General features: G+C 47.0%; 2 protein-coding genes across 4 annotated transcripts in view; both read right to left on the reverse strand.

The window, feature by feature from the left end:
* tnk2a (tyrosine kinase, non-receptor, 2a) overlaps nt 1–9,150 on the reverse strand; it is a 29,120-nt gene extending 19,970 nt beyond the window's left edge. Inside the window, exons 1-4 of the mRNA XM_038972686.1 lie at nt 8,991–9,150; nt 7,883–7,953; nt 2,411–2,489; nt 2,087–2,229 (exon numbers count right to left, since the gene is read on the reverse strand). Of these exons, the coding sequence (XP_038828614.1) occupies nt 2,087–2,229; nt 2,411–2,489; nt 7,883–7,953; nt 8,991–9,150 (453 nt within the window). The remainder of the gene's footprint in view (nt 1–2,086; nt 2,230–2,410; nt 2,490–7,882; nt 7,954–8,990) is intronic.
* tfr1b (transferrin receptor 1b) lies at nt 2,395–22,449 on the reverse strand. Of its 3 annotated transcripts, XM_038972804.1 has the most exons (19): nt 22,326–22,449; nt 19,777–19,828; nt 19,469–19,676; nt 19,070–19,247; nt 18,797–18,934; nt 18,615–18,702; nt 18,315–18,440; nt 18,121–18,204; nt 17,846–17,985; nt 17,594–17,763; nt 17,282–17,401; nt 15,471–15,556; nt 15,240–15,303; nt 15,013–15,160; nt 14,836–14,926; nt 14,493–14,714; nt 14,264–14,413; nt 13,865–14,115; nt 2,395–2,410 (listed from the first exon to the last, which is right to left on the reverse strand). In XM_038972804.1, exons 2-18 carry the CDS (start codon nt 19,819–19,821, stop codon nt 13,903–13,905), a joined length of 2,271 nt encoding a protein of 756 aa, XP_038828732.1. In that variant the 5' UTR covers nt 19,822–19,828; nt 22,326–22,449; the 3' UTR covers nt 2,395–2,410; nt 13,865–13,902. The 3 variants fall into 3 exon arrangements, with proteins under 3 accessions (XP_038828732.1, XP_038828731.1, XP_038828733.1); XM_038972803.1 differs by lacking the exon at nt 2,395–2,410 and having other exon boundaries at nt 11,531–14,115; XM_038972805.1 differs by lacking the exons at nt 2,395–2,410; nt 19,777–19,828; nt 22,326–22,449 and having other exon boundaries at nt 11,531–14,115; nt 19,379–19,496.
* Between the last annotated feature and the right edge of the window lie 292 nt (nt 22,450–22,741).

A 22,741-nucleotide genomic window follows, 5' to 3' on the forward strand; every position in this document is an offset into this window, starting at 1 on the left:
GAGGGAGGGAGGAAGAGGGAGGGAGGGGGAGGGATGGAGAGGGAGGGACGGAGGGAGAGGGAGGGAGGAAGGGGGAGGGAGGGGGAGGGATGGAGAGGGAGGGAGGGACGGACGGAGGGAGAGGGAGGGAGGAAGAGGGAGGGACAGAGGGAGCGGGAGGGAGGAAGAGGGAGGGAGGGGGAGGGATGGAGAGAGAGGGACGGAGGGAGAGGGAGGGAGGAAGAGGGAGGGACAGAGGGAGAGGGAGGGAGGAAGAGGGAGGGAGGGGGAGGGATGGAGAGGGAGGGACGGAGGGAGAGGGAGGGAGGAAGAGGGAGGGACAGAGGGAGAAAGAGGGAGGGAGGGGGAGGGATGGAGGGAGGGACGGAGGGAGAGGGAGGGAGGAAGAGGGAGGGAGGGAGGGAGGAAGAGGGATGGAGAGGGAGGGACGGAGGGAGAGGGAGGGAGGGAGGGAGAGGGAGGGAGGGAGGAAGAGGGAGGGACAGAGGGAGAGGGAGTGAGGAAGAGGGATAGAGGGGGAGGGATGGAGAGGGAGGGACGGAGGGAGAGGGAGGGGGAGGGAGGGAGGGGGAGGGATGGAGAGGGAGGGACGGAGGGAGAGGGAGGGAGGGGGAGGGATGGAGAGGGAGGGACAGAGGGAGAGGGAGGGAGGAAGAGGGATGGAGAGGGAGGGACGGAGGGAGAGGGAGGGAGGGGGAGGGATGGAGAGGGAGGGACGGAGGGAGAGGGAGGGAGGAAGAGGGAGGGAGGGGGAGGGATGGAGAGGGAGGGAGAGAGGGAGAGGGAGGGAGGAAGAGGGAGGAGGAAGAGGGAGGGAGGAAGAGGGAGGGAGGGGGAGGGATGGAGAGGGAGGGACGGAGGGAGAGGGAGGGAGGAAGAGGGAGGGACAGAGGGAGAGGGAGGGAGGAAGAGGGAGGGAGGGGGAGGGATGGAGGGAGGGACGGAGGGAGAGGGAGGGAGGAAGAGGGAGGGAGGGAGGGAGGAAGAGGGATGGAGAGGGAGGGACGGAGGGAGAGGGAGGGAGGGAGGGAGGGAGGGGGAGGGATGGAGAGGGAGGGATGGAGGGAGAGGGATGGAGAGAGAGGGAGGGAGAGGGAGGGATGGAGGGAGAGGGAGGGATGGAGAGGGAGGGATGGAGGGAGAGGGAGGGAGGGAGAGGGAGGGAGGGGGAGGGATGGAGAGGGAGGGACGGAGGGAGAGGGAGGGAGGGAGGGAGGAAGAGGGAGGGATGGAGAGGGAGGTACGGAGGGAGAGGGATGGAGGAAGAGGGAGGGAGGGACAGAGAGGGAGGGACAGAGGGAGATGGAGGGAGGAAGAGGGAGGGACGGAGAGAGGGGGGGTGGAGAGGGAGGGAGGGACGGAGCGAGAGGGAGGGAGGGACGGAGCGAGAGGGAGGGAGGGACAAAGAGAGAGGGAGGGGGAGGGGAAGGGACGAGAGGGAGGGTGGGAGGGAGGAAGAGGGAGGGAAGGATAGAGAGGAAGGTACGGAGGGAGAGGGAGGGAGGAAGAGGGAGGGACGGAGAGGGAGGGACGGCGGGAGAGGGAGGGAGGAAGGGGGAGGGAGAGGGACGGAGAGAGAGGGAGGGACGGAGCAAGAGACGGAGGGAGAGGGAGGGACGGAGAGGGAGGGACGGCGGGAGAGGGAGGGACGGAGAGGGAGGGACGGCGGGAGACGGAGGGAGAGGGAGGGAGGAAGCGGGAGGGAGGGATGGAGGGAGAGGGGCGGAGCAAGAGACGGAGGGAGGGACGGACGGAGAGGGACGAAGGAAGAGGGAGGGAGGGACGGAGCGAGAGACGGAGGGACAGAGGGGGATAAAATCATCCCCTATTGTTGTTCAAATATTCAAATAATTATATTTTCCGGTTTCCTGGGCGCGCGCGCGCGCATACACACGCGCACAGGCGCAGGCGCAGGCGCAGGCACGCACACACACACACACACACACACACACACACACACACACACACACACACACACACACACACACACACACACACACACACACACACACACACACACACACACACACACACACACACACACACACACACACACACACACACACACACACACACACACACACACCATTTGTCCAGTGGTTCCAGTCCACTCTCCTCTCCTGACGACTCCGAAGGTTCCGTCTCCCAGTCGTTCACACAGCTGTAGCTCCGCCTCTCGGATCAGACAGGTCAGGGCTGCCCCCATCCCATCGCTGGACGGGGTTAACCCTTCAAACACCAGGCACAATAAGAGTTAATATAATATAATTATGCGAGTTAGCATACTCTAATTATAACTCCGTACAACAATATTGTTTATACTGTAGTTCACAAATAAGCATGAGTAGGTCAGAATCTTATCAATTATAAAAGTAACCTTGAGTAAGTAATACATCAAACACACACACACCTGGAGTTGTTAAGTTGGGCAACGCCCCCCGGAGCTGCTGGGGGTCCAAGTCAGAGTCAGTTCGTTTCCCTGGAAACACCTGCTGGCCCAAACACAGAGACTACTGCTCAGAGTGACTATATATATATACATACATACAGTTGAAGTCTGAAGTTTACATACACCTTAGCCAAATACATTTAAACTCAGTTTCTCACAATTCCTGACATTTAATCCAAGTAAAAAGTCCCTGTTTTAGGTCAGTTAGGATCACCACTTTATTTGAAGAATATGAAATGTCAGAATAATAGTAGAGAGAATGATTTATTTCAACTGTTATTTTTTTCATCACATTCCCAGTGGGTCAGAAGTTTACATACACTCAATTAGTATTTGGTAGCATTGCCTTTAAATTGTTTAACTTGGGTCAAACGTTTCGGGTAGCCTTCCACAAGCTTCCCACAATAAGTTGGGTGAATTCTGGCCCATTCCTCCTGACAGAGCTGGTGTAACTGAGTCAGGTTTGTAGGTCTCCTTACTTGCACACACTTTTTCAGTTCTGCCCACAAATTTTCTATAGGATTGAGGTCAGGGCTTTGTGATGGCCACTCCAATACCTTGACTTTGTTGTCCTTAAGCCATAACTTTGGAAGTATGCTTGGGATCACTGTCCATTTGGAAGATCCATATCCACATAATTTTCCTACCTCAATATGCCATCTATTTTGTGAAGTGCACCAGTCCCTCCTGCAGCAAAGCACCCCCACAACATGAAGCTGCCACCCCCGTGCTTCACGGTTGGGATGGTGTTCTTCGGCTTGCAAGCCTCCCCCTTTTTCCTCCAAACATAACGATGGTCATTATGGCCAAACGGTTCTATTTTTGTTTCATCAGACCAGAGGACATTTCTCCAAAAAATACGATCTTTGTCCCCATGTGCAGTTGCAAACCGTAGTCTGGCTTTTTTTATGGCGGTTTTGGAGCAGTGGCTTCTTCCTTGCTGAGCGGCCTTTCAGGTTATGTCGATATACGACTTGTTTTACTGTGGATATAGATACTTTTGTACCTGTTTCCTCCAGCATCTTCACAAGGACCTTTGCTGTTGTTCTGGGATTGATTTGCACTTTTCGCACTAAAGTACGTTAATCTCTTGGAGACAGAACGCGTCTTCTTCCTGAGCGGTATGACCGCTGCGTGGTCCCATTGTGTTTATACTTGCGTACTATTGTTTGAACAGATGAATGTGGTACCTTCCAGCGTTTGGAAATTGCTCCCAAGGATGAACCAGACTTGTGGAGCTATTCCATTTTTTTCTGAGGTCTTGGCTGATTTATTTTGAAGGTAGGCCTCAAAATACATCCACAGGTACACCTCCAATTGACTCAAATGATGTCAATTAGCCTAACAGAAGCTTCTAAAGCCATGACATAATTTTCTGGAATTTTCCAAGCTGTTTAAAGGCACAGTCAACTTAGTGTATGTAAACATCTGACCCACTGGAATTGTGATACAGTGAATTATAAGTGAAATAATCTGTCTGTAAACAATTGTTGGAAAAATTACCTGTGTCATGCACAAAGTAGATGTCCTAACCGACTTGCCAAAACTATAGTTTGTTAACAAGGAATTTGTGGAGTGGTTAAAAAACAAGTTTTAATGACTCCAACCTAAGTGTATGTAAACTTCCGACTTCAACTGTACATACATACATACATACATACAGTATATCACAAAAGTGAGTACACCCCTCACATTTTTGTAAATATTTGAGTATATCTTTTCATGTGACAACACTGAAGAAATGCCACTTTGCTACAATGTAAAGTAGTGAGTGTACAGCTTGTATAACAGTGTAAATTTGCTGTCCCCTCAAAATAACTCAACACACAGCCATTCATGTCTAAACCGCTGGCAACAAAAGTGAGTACACCCCTAAGTGAAAATGTCCAAATTGGGCCCAAAGTGTCAATATTTTGTGTGGCCACCATCATTTTCCAGCACTGCCTTAACCCTCTTGGGCATGGAGTTCACCAGAGCTTCACAGGTTGCCACTGGAGTCCTCTTCCACTCCTCCATGACGACATCACAGAGCTGGTGGATGTTAGAGACCTTGCACTCCTCCACCTTCCGTTTGAGGATGCCCCACAGATGCTCAATAGGGTTTAGGTCTGGAGACATGCTTGGCCAGTCCATCACCTTTACCCTCAGCTTCTTTAGCAAGGCAGTGGTCGTCTTGGAGGTGTGTTTGGGGTCGTTATCATGTTGGAATACTGCCCTGCGGCCCAGTCTCCAAAGGGAGGGGATCATGCTCTGCTTCAGTATGTCACAGTACATGTTGGCATTCATGGTTCCCTCAATGAACTGTAGCTCCCCAGTGCCGGCAGCACTCATGCAGCCCCAGACCATGACACTCCCACCACCATGCTTGACTGTAGGCAAGACACACTTGTCTTTGTACTCCTCACCTGGTTGCCGCCACACACGCTTGAAACCATCTGAACCAAATAAGTTAATCTTGGTCTCATCAGACCACAGGACATGGTTCCAGTAATCCATGTCCTTAGTCTGCTTGTCTTCAGCAAACTGTTTGCGGGCTTTCTTGTGCATCATCTTTAGAAGAGGCTTCCTTCTGGGCCGACAGCCATGCAGACCAATTTGATGCAGTGTACGGCGTATGGTCTGAGCACTGACAGGCTGACCCCCCACCCCTTCAACCTCTGCAGCAATGCTGGCAGCACTCATACGTCTATTTTATTTTATTTGTATTTTATTTATTTCACCTTTATTTAACCAGGTAGGCAAATTGAGAACACGTTCTCATTTACAATTGCGACCTGGCCAAGATAAAGCAAAGCAGTTCGACACATACAACAACACATAGTTACACATGGAGTAAAACAAACATACAGTCAATAATACAGTGAAAAATAAGTCTATATACAATGTGAGCAAGTGAGGTGAGATAAGGGAGGTGAAGGCAAACAAAATATATATATAAATAAATAAAAATATAAAAAAAGGCCATGGTGGCGAAGTAAATACAATATAGCAAGTAAAAAACACTGGAATGGTTGGTTTGCAGTGGAAGAAAGTGCAAAGTAGAGATAGAAATAATGGGGTGCAAAGGAGCAAAATAAATAAATAAATACAGTAGGTAAAGAGGTAGTTGTTTGGGCTAAATTATAGATGGGCTATGTACAGGTGCAGTAATCTATGAGCTGCTCTGACAGCTGGTGCTTAAAGATAGTGAGGGAGATAAGTGTTTCCAGTTTCAGAGATTTTTGTAGTTCGTTCCAGTCATTGGCAGCAGAGAACTGGAAGGAGAGGCAGCCAAAGGAAGAATTGGTTTTGGGGGTGACCAGAGAGATATACCTGCTGGAGCGCGTGCTACAGGTAGGTGCTGCTATGGTGACCAGCGAGCTGAGATAAGGGGGGACTTTACCTAGCAGGGTTTTGTAGATGACCTGGAGCCAGTGGGTTTGGCGACGAGTATGAAGCGAGGGCCAGCCAACGAGAGTGTACAGGTCGCAGTGGTGGGTAGTATATGGGGCTTTGGTGACAAAACGGATGGCACTGTGATAGACTGCATCCAATTTATTGAGTAGGGTTTTGGAGGCTATTTTGTAAATGACATCACCGAAGTCGAGGATTGGTAGGATGGTCAGTTTTACAAGGGTATGTTTGGCAGCATGAGTGAAGGATGCTTTGTTGCGGAATAGGAAGCCAATTCTAGATTTAACTTTGGATTGGATATGTTTGATGTGAGTCTGGAAGGAGAGTTTACAGTCTAACCAGACACCTAGGTATTTGTAGTTGTCCACATATTCTAAGTCAGAGCCGTCCAGAGTAGTGATGTTGGACAGGCGGGCAGGTGCAGGCAGCGATCGGTTGAAGAGCATGCATTTAATTTTACTTGTATTTAAGAGCAATTGGAGGCCACGGAAGGAGAGTTGTATGGCATTGAAGCTCGCCTGGAGGGTTGTTAACACAGTGTCAAAAGAAGGGCCAGAAGTATACAGAATAGTGTCGCCTGCGTAGAGGTGGATCAGAGACTCACCAGCAGCAAGAGCGACAGGTGCAGGCAGCGATCGGTTGAAGAGCATGCATTTAGTTTTACTTGTATTTAAGAGCAATTGGAGGCCACGGAAGGAGAGTTGTATGGCATTGAAGCTCGCCTGGAGGGTTGTTAGCACAGTGTCAAAAGAAGGGCCAGAAGTATACAGAATAGTGTCGTCTGCGTATAGGTGGATCAGAGACTCACCAGCAGCAAGAGCGACATCATTGATGTATACAGAGAAGAGAGTCGGTCCAAGAATTGAACCCTGTGGCACCCCCATAGAGACTGCCAGAGGTCCGGACAACAGACCCTCCGATTTGACACACTGAACTCGATCAGAGAAGTAGTTGGTGAACCAGGCGAGGCAATCATTAGAGAAACCAAGGCTGTCAAGTCTGCCGATGAGGATGTGGTGATTGACAGAGTCAAAAGCCTTGGCCAGGTCAATGAATACGGCTGCACAGTATTGTTTCCTATCGATGGCGGTTAAGATATCGTTTATGACCTTGAGCGTGGTTGAGGTGCACCCATGACCAGCTCTGAAACCAGATTGCATAGCGGAGAAGGTATGGTGGGATTCGAAATGGTCGGTAATCTGTTTGTTGACTTGGCTTTCAAAGACCTTAGAAAGGCAGGGTAGGATAGATAAAGGTCTGTAGCTGTTTGGGTCAAGAGTGTCCCCCCCTTTGAAGAGGGGGGATTTCCCAAAGACAACCTCTGGATATGACGCTGAGCACGTGCACTCAACTTCTTTGGTCGACCATGGCGAGGCCTGTTCTGAGTGGAACCTGTCCAGTTAAACCGCTGTATGGTCTTGGCCACCGTGCTGCAGCTCAGTTTCAGGGTCTTGGCAATCTTCTTATAGCCCAGGCCATCTTTATGTAGAGCAACAATTCTTTTTTTCAGATCCTCAGAGAGGTCTTTGCCACGAGGTGCCACGTTGAACTTCCAGTGACCAGTCAGTATGAGGGAGTGTGAGAGCGATGACACCAAATTTAACACACCTGCTCCCCATTCACACCTGAGACCTTGTAACACTAACGAGTCACATGACACCGGGGAGGGAAAATGGCTAATTGGGCCCAATTTGGACATTTTCACTTAGGGGTGTACTCACTTTTGTTGCCAGCGGTTTAGACATGAATGGCTGTGTGTTGAGTTATTTTGAGGGGACAGCAAATTTACACTGTTATACAAGCTGTACAGTCACTACTTTACATTGTAGCAAAGTGTCATTTCTTCAGTGTTGTCACATGAAAAGATATACTCAAATATTTACAAAAATGTGAGGGGTGTACTCACTTTTGTGATATACTGTACATACATACATACATACATACATACATACATACATACATACATACATACATACATACATACATACATACACACACACAGTACAGCTAAGAGGGATTCAAACTCACTGTGTGCTGTACCTTGCTCATCCAGGACTTGCGTTTATAGAGAGCTCTCCTCCTCTTGACTGCCTCCCAAAGCCTCCTCTGTCCTGCAACACACAGAGAATACATAACACACCATCAGCCTCCTCTGTCCTGCAACACACAGAGAATACATAACACACCATCAGCCTCCTCTGTCCTGCAACACACAGAGAATACATTACACACCGTCAGCCTCCTCTGGCCTGCAACACACAGAGAATACATTACACACCGTCAGCCTCTGGCCTGCAACACACAGAGAATACATTACACAATGTCAGCCTCTGGCCTGCAACACACAGAGAATACATTACACAATGTCAGCCTCTGGCCTGCAACACACAGAGAATACATTACACACCGTCAGCCTCCTCTGTACTGCAACACACATAGAATACATTACACACTGTCAGCCTCCTCTGGCCTGCAACACACAGAGAATACATTACACACTGTCAGCCTCCTCTGTCCTGCAACACACAGAGAATACATTACACACTGTCAGCCTCCTCTGTCCTGCAACACACAGAGAATACATTACACACTGCCAGCCTCCTCTGTCCTGCAACACACAGAGAATACATTACACACTGCCAGCCTCCTCTGTCCTGCAACACACAGAGAATACATTACATACTGCCAGCCTCCTCTGGCAAACTGCCACCCCATCCCCTGGTTAAAGGACAGAGAACAGAACAGGGTGTAGAGGAGATGCAATAAGGCATATTATGACCTCGTTGTGACTGTGTTATGACCTCGTTGTGACCGTGTTATGACCTCGTTGTGACCGTGTTATGACCTCGTTGTGACCGTGTTATGACCTCGTTGTGACCGTGTTATGACCTCGTTGTGACCGTGTTATGACCTCGTTGTGACCGCGTTATGACCTCGTTGTGACCGTGTTATGACCTCGTTGTGACCGTGTTATGACCTCGTTGTGACCGTGTTATGACCTCGTTGTGACCGTGTTATGACCTCGTTGTGACCGTGTTATGACCTCGTTGTGATTGTGTTATGACCTCGTTGTGACTGTTATTACCGTTTCTGGAGGAATAGACTTTGAACTTTCCTTGATTTTTAAAATATGATATACTTTACACACCTGGCCTCCCCATGCCGATCTTCTCCAGGTCTTCATTCTTGACGTAGTCGAAGTGTGACAGGCGCGTCACGTTCAGCTCATCACGAATACGCAGGAAGTACTGCTGCAGCTGAACGTCTGTTAACAGATCTACCAACCACTCTGTCCCCTCCTCCGTCATCTACACACACACACACACGCACACACACACGCGCACACACACACGCACAGTCAATAAACTTACAACTAAATCAACCAGTCTCTAACACAGTATATAAAATACTTTACCATCTCTTCTTCCCCTCTCTCCTTCATTAATCCCTCCTTCCTCTCTTCCTTCTTTTCCTCCTCCTCTTCTCTCTCGTAGGACAGACGCTGGTACATAGAGTTCTCTGCCATGGCTGCTGCTCACCCCACACTCGTCCTACAATCTCTCCCTCACCCTCTCTCCCTCGGTCCTCTATGATTTTGTCCTGGCTTCAGCCGTGTGTGTATGTGTGTGTGTTAGAGCAGTGTTAAATTCCTCTCTGCGTCACTCTGCTCCAAGTCTGCCCAGTGTTGATCGCCCCTCACACACACCAGGAGACTCCACTCTCTCCTCTCTCCATCCGTTTCTAACAGCCAAGCTAAGCTATCTATCTATATACTCCCTCTTTCTCCCTCTATACTGACTCACCCCTGCACAGCACACCTCTACACCTCCCTACCCTCTCTTCTCCTCCCTACCCTCTCCATTCCTCCCTACCGTCTCTCCTCTTCCCTACCCTCTCTCCTCTTTACTCCTCCCTCCTCTCTATTCCTCCCTACCCTCTAGTCCTCCCTCCTCTCTATTCCTCCCTACCCCCTCTCCTCTCTATTCCTCCTCTCTCCTCTCTATTCCTCCTCTCTCCTCTCTATTCCTCCCTACCCTCTATTCCTCCCTACCCTCTCTCCTCTATTCCTTCCTCCTCTCTATTTCTCCCTACCCTCTCTCCTCCTTACCCTCTGTCCTTTCTACTCCTCCCTACTACTCTCCCTCTGACTCTTAACATCCTCTGTCTACTGTTGAATAAGACAACATCCCTGGAGAGAGAGAGGAGAGAGATGCAGTTGATGCAGAGACCAGGTAACCATGACAACTCAGTGAGCTATTACCATCCTGAGTGATGACAGCTGACAGGACCAGTGAGTGACAAGTGGGTTCTGTGCATATCAGAGGGTAAGAGGGAGACTGAGAAATGGAAGAAGATGGTGCCAATTATTCTCCCCTCTTGGACTCATTCAGCTCAACACCTGTGAGGTGTGAACACACACAACAAACCACCACACGCACACACACACTAAATGAGTGGAGAAATAGTTACTCTCGGTCTCTGTCTTATTGAGGGCACTCTGAATATCGAAAGCTAAATATAGCCTGTATTCCTCTTCTCTCTGGATTATCAAACAGCACTGCAGTGCAGACTTCTGTTGCTATAGGGAAAATACAGTACTCTACCTTCTCTCTTGTTAAATACCCATACATGACCCTAGACTAAATAACAGAGATGTGCATAGAATCTAACATGTACACTTCGGTTTATCTACTAATCGATTGAAATGTTAAACATAATATGTCGCATCAGTGGACCATACAGACACTGATTAGCCTCTTAATAAATGTACCCTAATTAGTGACAAAGATCTGAATCAAGATAACGGTATAGTTCATGCCGGCGCTCAGAGAGATGGAGAAAGAGTCTCCCTATTTTCTCAACCTCGCCAAAACTCGCCTTAATCGGTTGTTTTCACCTTGGTAACAGAAGCACCCGGTTGATTCCTGTCGGTTTTCTCTTCTCTCTGTTAATTCCTGGTAGCGTGTTTCTGGGATTAATGGCGTTGCGTCACCGCGTCAACTACGGTACGTTCCAGGCCGCAAACATTGCAGCGGCCAACGCGCTGCACAAATGATCGATTGGGTAGATTAGCTGCTTTTAGCAACGCTAGTGTTTACGCGTTGCTATGATTTACATACTAGTGTTGCTAGAAATTAGTTTGAACATAAACGGAAGCCAGAAATTAAATAACATTTCACTCTGCTGATTGTAAGGTTGGTCCTTTTGCAGGGGGTAAATTGATAAAAAACATCTAACAGAATGTAAATTCAACTGCCTTTCCAAATGTGGGTCTGTTGTTGGCCCACTTCCTCTCCGTTTACCTCGTCAAAAGAAAAATCCTGCACATGCGCCATATCTGCACAAAAAAAGCAAGAATTTGTGGGGCTTTTTTTTGACATGAGGTAAACAGAAAAGAACTGCATGGGTCTACAACAGACCCAGGTTTAGAAATTCTGTTTTATGTTCCATTAGATGTATTTTTTCTCAAATTCCCCACTGCATAAGGCCCAAGCCTACACACAATCGACAGACTAAGTTGAAATATAATTTTATTTAACTACAGGCGGGCGACACATTTTTGGTGCCAATTCCCAGCAACACTAGTGTGTAAATACTAGCGTTGCTAAAAGCAGCTAGGCTATTCGTGATTTGATAGTTGGCTAACAACCACAATTAATTATCAATAACCACACACACACATTCCAGTATGCTAAGCCAAAAGGTTTATTGAAGCGCAACAGAAAAATAGAACTTAATAGTACAAAAACCTCTAAAAAGCACCCATACTCTGTCCTCTACAGCATTGTAACACACACCAAGTGAGTGGTAGAACAGTTAGATGAACGTGTATGAGTTCAGACTAGCACTGACAAGTCTAACAGAAATGTTACTAGTTACCTGATTGACAGTGTGATCAATAATCAAAAGAACAATATTATTTAGCGGACAGCTACAACAGGAGTTTCAGTGTCTGATAATGCATGGGAAAATACACAGGAATAGAATGCTATTGGCCTGAATGGGAATACCTGTTGTAGGGATTGCATTTCTAAGTGAAAATACAGTAACATGCCGTAGGACGCACAGGAGGTTGGTGGGACTTTAATTGGGGAGGACGGGCTCGTGGTAATGGCTGAAGCGGAATGGTATCAAACATGGTTTCTATGCGTTTGATACCATTCCATTCGCTCCGTTCCAGCCATTATTATGAGCCGGCCCACCCTCAGCAACCTCCACTGGTAGGTAGGACTTATCCATTACAAGTAGTTCAGAGGGGAACAAGAGCAGTAGCAGGTCACACACAGAAAGAGGACACACATACTAGACTGTGAACACAAAGAAAAATATAGTTCTAAAACTCTGGGAAACACTGTTCCCGATAAGTTACTCCACCCTTCGGTGAAATATGGGAGTCACTGCCCCCGATACATACAAACACACACTGGTAGGTAAAAACTACCATCAACGCTTGTCATTATGGAAGACACTGCTCCCGATAATGGTTCAGATCAGAAATATAAACTGCTCCAAAATAAGACTGGTTAACAGAAATGGCTCTTTTGCTGCCTGAATGATATTATTTCAGGATATAAAACTCTATATAAACTATATAAAGCTCCTTTAATAAGTTCAGCTAAAAGAGGTGAGATTTGAGCCTGTTTTCCTTGATGTTGCATCTGAAATGACACCCTATTCAGTTCACTAATTTGAACCAGTCTTTTAAGGCTATATATAAAACAGGGTGAAATCTCAGATGTGGCCCAGGTAGCTAGCTCTGACATGTTTAAAACATGCCAAATTCAACACTCTGAATTTAAGTGCATGCATTTCAGCCAATCAAAATGTGAGTCATGACAACCGCCGCTGTCGGGTACCCAACGTTTCTGTGGCGATACCCTGTTGCTGCGGGTTTCTGTTTCCATAGTAGCGTGGTAGCAGCAGGTGGTGTATTTCTGTTAACAGAGTTGTGTATACAGAGAAAGTCTGACCATCTGTAGCTGGACAGTTTTTCAGAATGTTTCATCCATATTAAAGCGGTTCCGTGTCGGTCTCAATATTAAACAGCAAGGCAAACTGAATATTTAAACTGTCATGGGACCTTGGGTGGTCAGGCTGTCTGTTTACGTGACTCTGTTGCTTCAGCAGATGCTGCCGTAGTAGGAGACAGTATAACCGTCATAAGTATGGAAGGCACTGCTTCCGATAACTTTATCAAATTAAGCGATAACTTTATCAAAAGCCAAACGAACGCCTACCCGTCATAAGTCTGGAAGGCACTGCTTCCGATAACTTTATAAAATTAAGCGATAACTTTATCAAAAGCCAAACGAACGCCTACCCGTCATAAGTCTGGAAGGCACAGCTCCCGATAACTTTTATAAAAAACGAAACGACATTTAAACATTTATAGTGAGCACTGGCACTGATAAATAAATAAACTCTTAACCCAAATGAACGACATGAAACTGCCATAAATCTGGAAGGCACTGCTTCCGATAACTTCATAAATATAAACAATATCTTTATCAAACTGATAACATTTATAGTGATCTCTGCCACTGATAAATAAAATATAAATAGGCTCCAAGGGGTTAGAGGTCGTCTCTGTAGTAGTGAGCAAGGCTTTAGGTTGGGGTGGGGGGTGGGGGGGATGAGATGAAGAGGGATCAGACAGTGATGTCACCAATCTCAACATTCTTCAGGAAGTCCAGTGACTGGGTCATCACTCGTTACAACAGTTACGGCTAAACCCCACTATTTCTACAATTTCTCTTCTTAACATCTGATTTTAAACCTAACCACACTGCTAACATTATGCCTAATCCTAACCTTAAAATGAAGACTAAAAAGCAAATGTTTATTTTCATGAATTTTCACAAGACAATTGACTTTGTGGCTGTGAGAAATAGTGACAACCCAGTGACTGACACTGGAAGGACCAACTTGAAAACAGTACTTCCTGGTGTCCGTTATGACATAATCCCTCGTTATCTAATCCTGGGTTTTAAAGTGAACAAGGATGAGGCTGAACCCCCTGACACACACACACACACACACACACACACAGTTAGACCGTGTTAGATCTGGCTGTCGCCGTCCCAGACGTCTCCAGAGAGAGCATTGGCACAGCCCTGTAGTGTCCAGGTGGCCAGGGCCAGCTGGGTCCGCAGTGCCTCCCTGTCCTCCCCCTCCAACATGGCTGCCATGGTGTGGGAACCATGGCCAAACAGCAGGTGACGGAACGGAACCTCCTTGGGGGAGACAAATGGTGAGAGGAGGTTGTGTTCCACCTGGGCAGAGAGAGGAGAATCCAATGTTAGATTATGAATCAAGCCAGAACCACTACTAATCGACTTCTGTTCACTATAAAACGGGAGCCGTATGGCCTTGATCGGTTTAGATGACACGGGTTTGTGTGTGTGTATATGTGTGTCTCACCCTCATGATGCGGTCGTTGATGTTGTGGCAGGCCTGTATGTCAGTGAGGTCGGTGTTGAGTAGTTCGGTGTTGAGGTCAGTAGCAGCTCTACTGTAGGACCCTAAGGCCATGATGAGCCAACGAGCTGACAGACCCTCGGCAGAACCATCCTGTAACACAACAACATAATTAGGGCTGTGCTCAAAAACAAGAACTACAATGTCAACAAAATCAACCATGAAAACAAACCCGGGTGACTTGTTTGAGGCGCCGGTTTATGTTGACCACCGATTGGCCGAGAACCTTCCTGTAGCGTTGCACGTCCAGACGCAGCACGTGATCGTGGACCAGTCGTAACGCCAGCTGACCTGCGACCAATCCCGCCCCAGTGGCTATGAAACCAAGGCGATGGGAGGTGGCGAAACCAAGGTATTCCTTGTTGTCAAAAGAGGTGCCGTAGTGAGGGTAGACCTACAACATAGACACACATGGAGACAGACAATGTTAGATCTATCTAGGTACCCACCCCTGTATTAGAGATGGTTATCAAACCATCTGTAAACACATCCAAACCTGACAGTGTGTGTCTCACCTCCTGAGAGACGAAGCGAAAGGAGAGAGAGGGGATTCCAGAGAAGGCCAGGAACGGATATGCAGAGTCTTCCATCTGCATGGGCGTAAACCTGATATCACACACACCACACATTAGACCTACTGTACACATGTTTGGTGTGATATATCATTGGAGTGATAGGTGAGGTGTACTCACACTGCCTTCTCAAAGTTGACTCCAGACACCTGATCATACAGAGACTTCCCAGACTCTCCAAAACCAATGGGATTCTTCACCTCCTTCATGGTGCTTTCCAGAAGGCTGTGGAGCAGGGGACTGGCAGACGCGTTGACAGCATAATTTCCTGAGGACCACATCCACACATGCATATTAAAAATATACTTTATGAAGTATTTTGGTGGTGTGTGTGTGTACACACTCACCTGTTACTACTCCGTCCAGGCTGATGTAGGTGACAGCTCTTCTGTCCAGAGAGGAGAGGTAACCCTGGAGAGGAACACACACGGCATTAAATATCACACACTGCTACTTTAGAGGCTGGTCCAATCAGTGCCGTCCAGCGACATATTTTTCTCATCAAATGCCGTTAGCTGAAACACAGCCTTAACCTGATGAGGAACTTTCCACCCATAGTGCGTGTGTGCAGTGCTCACCTCCAGCCACTCTGTAGCTCCAACACTGCCGTACTCTCCTGCACTCCAACTGGCAAACACCAGACTCCTCCTGGGACGGAAACCATCTACACACACAGATGTCAGAATGCGTGTGTGCGTGTTAATGCATTGGTGTGTGTGTGCGTGTTAATGCATTGGTGTGTGTGTGCGTGTTAATGCATTGGTGTGTGTGTGCGTGTTAATGCATTGGTGTGTGTGCGTGTTAATGCATTGGTGCGTGTGTGCGTGTTAATGCATTGGTGCGTGTGTGCGTGTTAATGCATTGGTGCGTGTGTGCGTGTTAATGCATTGGTGCGTGTGTGCGTGTTAATGCATTGGTGCGTGTGTGCGTGTTAATGCATTGGTGCGCGTGTGCGTGTTAATGCATTGGTGTGCGTGTGCGTGTTAATGCATTGGTGTGTGTGTGTGTGTTAATGCATTGGTGTGTGTGTGTGTGTGTATGTGTGTTAATGCATTGGTGTGTGTGTGTGTATGTATGTGTTAATGCATTGGTGTGTGTGTATGTATGTGTTAATGCATTGGTGTGTGTGTGTATGTGTTAATGCATTGGTGTGTGTGTGTGTGTGTGTATGTGTTAATGCATTGGTGTGTGTGTGTGTGTATGTGGTAATGCATTGGTGTGTGTGTGTGTGTGTTAATGCATTGGTGTGTGTGTGTGTGTGTGTGTGTGTGTGTTAATGCATTGGTGTGTGTGTGTGTGTGTGTATTAATGCATTGGTGTGTGTGTGTGTGTTAATGCATTGGTGTGTGTGTGTGTGTGTTAATGCATTGGTGTGTGTGTGTGTGTTAATGCATTGGTGTGTGTGTGTGTTAATGCATTGGTGTGTGTGTGTGTTAATGCATTGGTGTGTGTGTTAATGCATTGGTGTGTGTGTTAATGCATTGGTGTGTGTGTGTGTGTGTTAATGCATTGGTGTATGTGTTACTGCATTGCTGTGTGTGTTAATGCATTGGTGTGTGTGTTAATGCATTGGTGCATGTGTGTGTTAATGCATTGGTGCGTGCGTGTGTTAATGCATTGGTGCGTGCGTGTGTGTGTGTCAATGCATTGGTGTGTGTGTGTTAATGCATTGGTGTATGTGTTACTGCATTGCTGTGTGTGTCAATGCATTGGTGCATGCGTGTGTCAATGCATTGGTGCGTGCGTGTGTGTTTCAATGCATTGGTGTGCGTGTGTGTGTTTCAATGCATTGGTGCGTGTGTGTGTTTCAATGCATTGGTGCGTGTGTGTGTTTCAATGCATTGGTGCGTGTGTGTGTTAATGCATTGGTGCGTGTGTGTGTGTTAATGCACTGGTGCGTGTGTGTGTCAATGCATTGGTGCGTGTGTCAATGCATCGGTGCGTGTGTCAATGCATCGGTGCGTGTGTCAATGCATCGGTGCGTGTGTCAATGCATCGGTGCGTGTGTCAATGCATCGGTGCGTGTGTCAATGCATCGGTGCGTGTGTCAATGCATCGGTGCGTGTGTGTGTGTGTGTCAATGCATCGGTGTGTGTGTGTGTGTCAATGCATCGGTGCGTGTGTGTGTGTGTGTGTCAATGCATCGGTGCGTGTGTGTGTGTGTCAATGCATCGGTGCGTGTGTGTGTGTGTGTCAATGCATCGGTGCGTGTGTGTGTGTGTCAATGCATCGGTGCGTGTGTGTGTGTGTCAATGCATCGGTGCGTGTGTGTGTGTGTTAATGCAATGGAGCGTGTGTGTGTTAATGCAATGGAGCGTGTGTGTGTTAATGCACTGGTGTGTGTGTTAATGCATTGGTGTGTGTGTGTTAACGTATTAATGTGTGTTACCTGTGTGCACCATCTCAGACACAGCTCTAGCCAGCTCCAGCAGCAGTGTGGTCCCGACAGTGGCTTTAGCGTAGCCTGGACCCCACGCATCCCTCTGAGCCCCCAGTACCACGTACCGATCTACACACAAGAAAATTAACACAAAACCCTGTCACTAGTACAAACACTGTGCATAGAGATGAAACATTGCTCCTAAAACTGTAGTGTTCATAGATAGCCCACTCAAAAAGACTGTGTGCCTCGGTTGGAAAGTGCATTGTGTTAACCACGCCATGGTCCTAGGCTCGATTCCTGCTGGGGTCACACACATACCTGGCTCTGTGAAGCCCTTGATGACTCCAAAGACGTTGTGTATCTCGGTGTCCTGCAGCACGTTGTTCACCTCCACTGTGACATCCTCACTACTGGCCCCTCCCAGGGTGTACTTCACATTGTCCAGGTTTCCTTTAAAACTGGGAGGAGAATCAGGCCCACCTATACGTCTGGGGAGAGACAGACACACAGTTAGGTAGGTAGGTAGGTGTGTGTGTGTGTGTGTGTGTGTGTGTGTGAGAGAGGTCTTACTTTAGTATCTTGACAGCAGTCTGAGCAGTAATGCTTTGGGCCAGTACATTGGGCAGACCAGAGGACTGGGTGGGAGGGAACTGGGTGTGGTTGAAGGAGGGGAACCCTGGAGTATAGGGGTCTCCAGAACCTAGATGGACCTACAGGAGAACGTCACACAATCAGAGCTACGACATCAGAACTAAAGGGCTGCAGTTGAAGCAGCACCTCTGGATCACGCTCAGTAATCATCACTAAATAAGATTCACTCTGGAGTGGTGTGTGTGTGTGCTCACATGTCCATATAGTTCAGTAGTTTGATTCTTGTGTTCGGGGTAAATCAACACAGCAGATACTCCCAATGCAGCTACATTAGCCACCTGAAACACAAACACAGGTAAGAACACCAAAATCCACTGTTACGTATTGTATCGCGCGCGTACACACCACACACACACCACACACACACACACACACACACACAAAATACCTGCTGTGCCAGGCTGATCTGTCCTGAAGCTCTCAGTAGAATCACGGTGCCATTCAGCTCAACCTTCAGAGTCTGTAGCAGTGCCAAGTCCTCCTGTCTCCCATAGTTACCATACACTGCCTTGCCCTGCAGACACACAAAACAATTCCCCCTTGTGAGATTCAGGCAACAACTGTGATTGCAAACATTAAGTGGCAGAAAATATGTTACAACATGTCCCTTTCCAAGCACTTAACCTTAGATTATATTGGGCCAAAATATCAAAAGATCATCAGTCAATGTGAACATTGATTGGCTGACCTTAGCTTTTCCTGTGGCGCTATAGGCCAGATAGCCCTTAGGCTGGCACACCTCATCTTGGCCAATCAGTACACGGTTTGGCTTCTCACTGTGGGGAAAGGGGATTGGAGGGGAGACCGTTAGACGCAAAGTGGAATTTTGCGCGTGTGTGTACGAGACAGAGTATGTGTGTGTACGAGTACCTGTTGGGTGTCTGTAGTTGGACATAGTGTATGTCAGTCCAGGGCTCCATCTCCAGACTCTTAAAGCTTTCCAACACATGATTTCCCAGAATGTTGTCTCCAGTGCTCCCTGCTGTGTGATCTGTCTGTTCAACATCACTGCACAGAGACAGAAAGAGAGACAGAGAAAGTCAGAGACAGACAGAGAGAGAAACCGACAGAAAGAAAGACAGACAGTAAGAGAGAGAGACAGGACAGTTTAGTTAATTAGTCTTTTCAGGTGTGTGTGTGTACCTCAGTCTGCTGTTGAAGGCGTCAGGAGTCAGTCTCCGTGCCAGCAGGCTGGTGATGTCGGTCCAGGATAGAGCGTATTCTACTACAGCCTCCTTAGCCACGCGAACTTCCTGTTCAGAATCACAAGGGATTGGCTCCTGGAGAGGAGAACGGTGGCTCACATAGCCAATCAGATAACCTGAAACAGAGACGAGGCAGGGATTGGTTAAAGAGAGAGAAGGTTTGTTTTGCATCACCCAGTTCCCTGGGTGGGTGTAGATTTTACTTTAGTACCAATGGAATGGTCTAAAAAACGCAAACTCCACCCACCCGGGGCACCGGGCAATGCAAGACGAATTCGCCCAGGGAGCAAGGACGAGTGTGACAAAGACATAAGAGAGAGTGAAGAAGACTATGCACCAATGATGAAGATAAAGAGGATTCCAAGGGCCAGGTAACACACGTTGTGGTAGTTCCGCTTGGGGCGGGGTCTGTAGGAGGGCGAGCCCCCTGGTTGGCCTGCCTGCTCAGAGGGGGCGTGGTCATCTATGTCATCAGACAGCTTCACCTCCACGTGGCTCTCTCCGTCTGACTGCAGAGTGAAGGGGCTGTACCGCTCACTCTTAAACTACACACACAAAAGAAAGTGAGGGATAGAAAATAGAGAAATTATGTGTTTGTTGGGGTCTGAGGCCAATATTGTGTGCGTGTATTTGAGAGATGCTCACCATTTTGGAAAGCGACGACCTCACTTGATTAATAGTTGCTGCCATGGTAAATCTGGAGGAGAGAGAAGCAGTGAGAGGGAGGTAGAAGACCGAGTGAGAAGGGCGTTGAAAGAAACAGGGAAGGTTAGTCTAAAGTCATTTTTGGACTTATATCCTCATTCCGTTCCTCTCCCTGAAGTTATATATATATATATATATAAAAAGCCAACTCGTGCTATAGTAAACTAATAACTGCCATAGTAGACTAATAGCTGCCATAGCTAGGTTATTTATCATCAAATATGATTACGTAGTACCCGTCTTGACTGCATCAAACCGGGAGAAGTTAGTTAAGGTAGCTAACGTTAGCTAGCTAGGCTAACTGAGGCTGCAGTGCCTGCGCTTTCTGATCCTACAGTTACAAATAACTCCATTCTGAATATTAAGTAGCCTGCCTGTTGGCTCTTGGTCACTGTAGCCTATCCTTCTCCTTTTAATTCTGTCATTTTAATTCCTTCTTCCATTGATTAAATATCTCCTTACTTTTGCCACACATGGAGCGAGGCTCTATGCAGCCTATTGCCAATGTGATAACTCATGATTGGCCAACAACAAGCTACCATGCTCCACTCTCGTGTAAAGCAAGAGCAATTGCATAAATTATTAAATTCATCTCTCTCTCTCTACTGCAGCATTCCCGTTCGGATCTGTAAAGGCCCTTCCGGACAAGTCAGCTAAAATGACATATACCCGAGATCTGTGACAATCATATCAGATCCAACCCAGAACCACAACATTCTTTAGAATTCTGGATCCAGACCCGCCTGAGTCCCGGATTGGGTCTGGGTATTCGAGTACAGGTGGATCCATGAAGACTTCTAGTCTGCACCTCTTCACTCCCCCTCATGGTTTAAATCATTGGATTGGTGTAAGCAATAGGCAATATAAAATTTCCATCATGTTTAACACTTTAAGGTGGAGGGAATGAATAAACCCTTCATGGAGAATAGGGCTGTACTGTAGACACAAAACAGATCAGTCATTCACCGAACCAGTGATACGCATCAGGCCCAGGAATATTTGTTGTGTAAATACAGAGTTTAGTTGTGTCAAGCGCAGGTTGCTTCAGGCAGGAAGTTACAATCAAAGCCACAACTGACACAGAAATACTTCTGCTACCAACCAACATGAGGTGACGCAACACAAGAAATGATCACAGAGACACACAGGCAGACCTCTCTATCCCTTCCCCTCTCTCCCTAACCTTGCTAAGACTCAACACTAGACCATGGCCTTCTCTCACACTGGAGACAAAACACACACACACACAAATAACAAAACCTGAGAAACTGATCTGGGGCAAGGCTAAGAAACTCACGGCATCAACTGAAAATGATGTATCTTTAATCTGCCTCTGTGGGGGGGCGTAGCCAAGTCAGAACCAGGAAACTATACATACATTTCTCCCGCCGTTTCATTGTGGTTGGCAAGAGAGAACAGACACCCATCAGAAACAGTTCGACACCCCAATACACACACCCAAACCCACCATGGGTGTCACAAGTATAGCACACTTAAGACATTTTTACATTTTAGTCATTCTTATGCAAAGCGACTTACAAGTTAAACAAACAATTTTTTAAAGTGCCTCGCTCAAAGGCACATCTACACATTTTTCACCTAGTCGGCTCTGGGATTAGAGGCTTTAGAGAACCAGGACCCCTATACCAAATATACAGACACACTTTTTTGAATCATGACAAAGTAATCCCCATCTTCTTCATCATGTCCAGCTAAATCAGTTTATGTTAGCTAATAATAATTATAATGAGATGTCTCTCTCATGGCTACATTATGTATGATATTTCCTATGGTTGCTAACACTACACACACGTCAGCAGAGATAATTTATAGTATGGCTTAGACAGCCCTAACTATACCATCAAGGTCAAAGCTGGCACTTCCTGGTCGTCAATGACTGTGCACATAGAGGAAGCCATTGCTATGAAACTAATCTGCCAGATGTCCATAGAAAGACTTCTACACCAATTTACGACCAAACTACAATTTAACAGTGCAGATTGAAATACTGTATTAGGAGCAAGCTAAAAGACGTACCTAGTTTGATTAGAGGCGGAGACGGTTTAAGACGTCTATGGCAAGGACATCGTATTGACTGGCAGGCCTGGCTAAAGCGACCATGTTGCTTTTATGGCTAACTTACCCTGGCTAATAATAACCATAACATAGACAACTAGCTACATTATTCTTTTCATGTCTGTCATTATGACAACTTTAAATTGATTTATCGATAAAATGCTAGCTAGCTATAGTTAACTTTAACTAGCTAACGTTGCAGACAGACAGACACAGTAGCTAACCTCGATGCAACCAATAGTTTTTACAGTCCAGCACAATGTAAAAACCCTCTTGGTTGCATCGAAGCTAATGTATAGCTAAGTCAGCTCAGTTATCTACAGCTTATCAGTAGATAAAAACAAAGCAATAAAAGTGACTGTTGAATAAAACTATATTTAGTTAGCTAGCTTGCTACACAGTCATATTCTCACCTCTCTCCGCCGATCCACGTACTCTGCTCCCTTCACTCGAACTGGCAACCTTCACTGGATGAGTGCTTGGTGGTACTTCCGGTATGTCGTACAGTACCGCTACCGCCAAAAAATGATGGAACGAAATAGATTTTGGCTGACATTCTGCAAATTCTCTCATCGATCTAACATTTGATGTCAATAGTTTTCTGTTCCCAAAACTAAAATATGTTATGTACAGAGTGAACTAAAGTCTGTAGACTTTACATTTAGCAAGTTTAAAAAAATCGCGTTGTTCAGGAGTGCAAAGGTGAATTGAGTTATTGCGCACATTTCACAGAGTAGGCGTTCCCTAACGGAAATATGCAGATGAGCCCAGTTATAAATTGTCTTTTAGTTATAAAAATCATGCACGAGTTAGCAAGATCCTATTAGCG

Source organism: Salvelinus namaycush, chromosome 33 (assembly GCF_016432855.1).
Source record: "Salvelinus namaycush isolate Seneca chromosome 33, SaNama_1.0, whole genome shotgun sequence".
Classification (NCBI taxonomy): domain Eukaryota; kingdom Metazoa; phylum Chordata; class Actinopteri; order Salmoniformes; family Salmonidae; genus Salvelinus; species Salvelinus namaycush.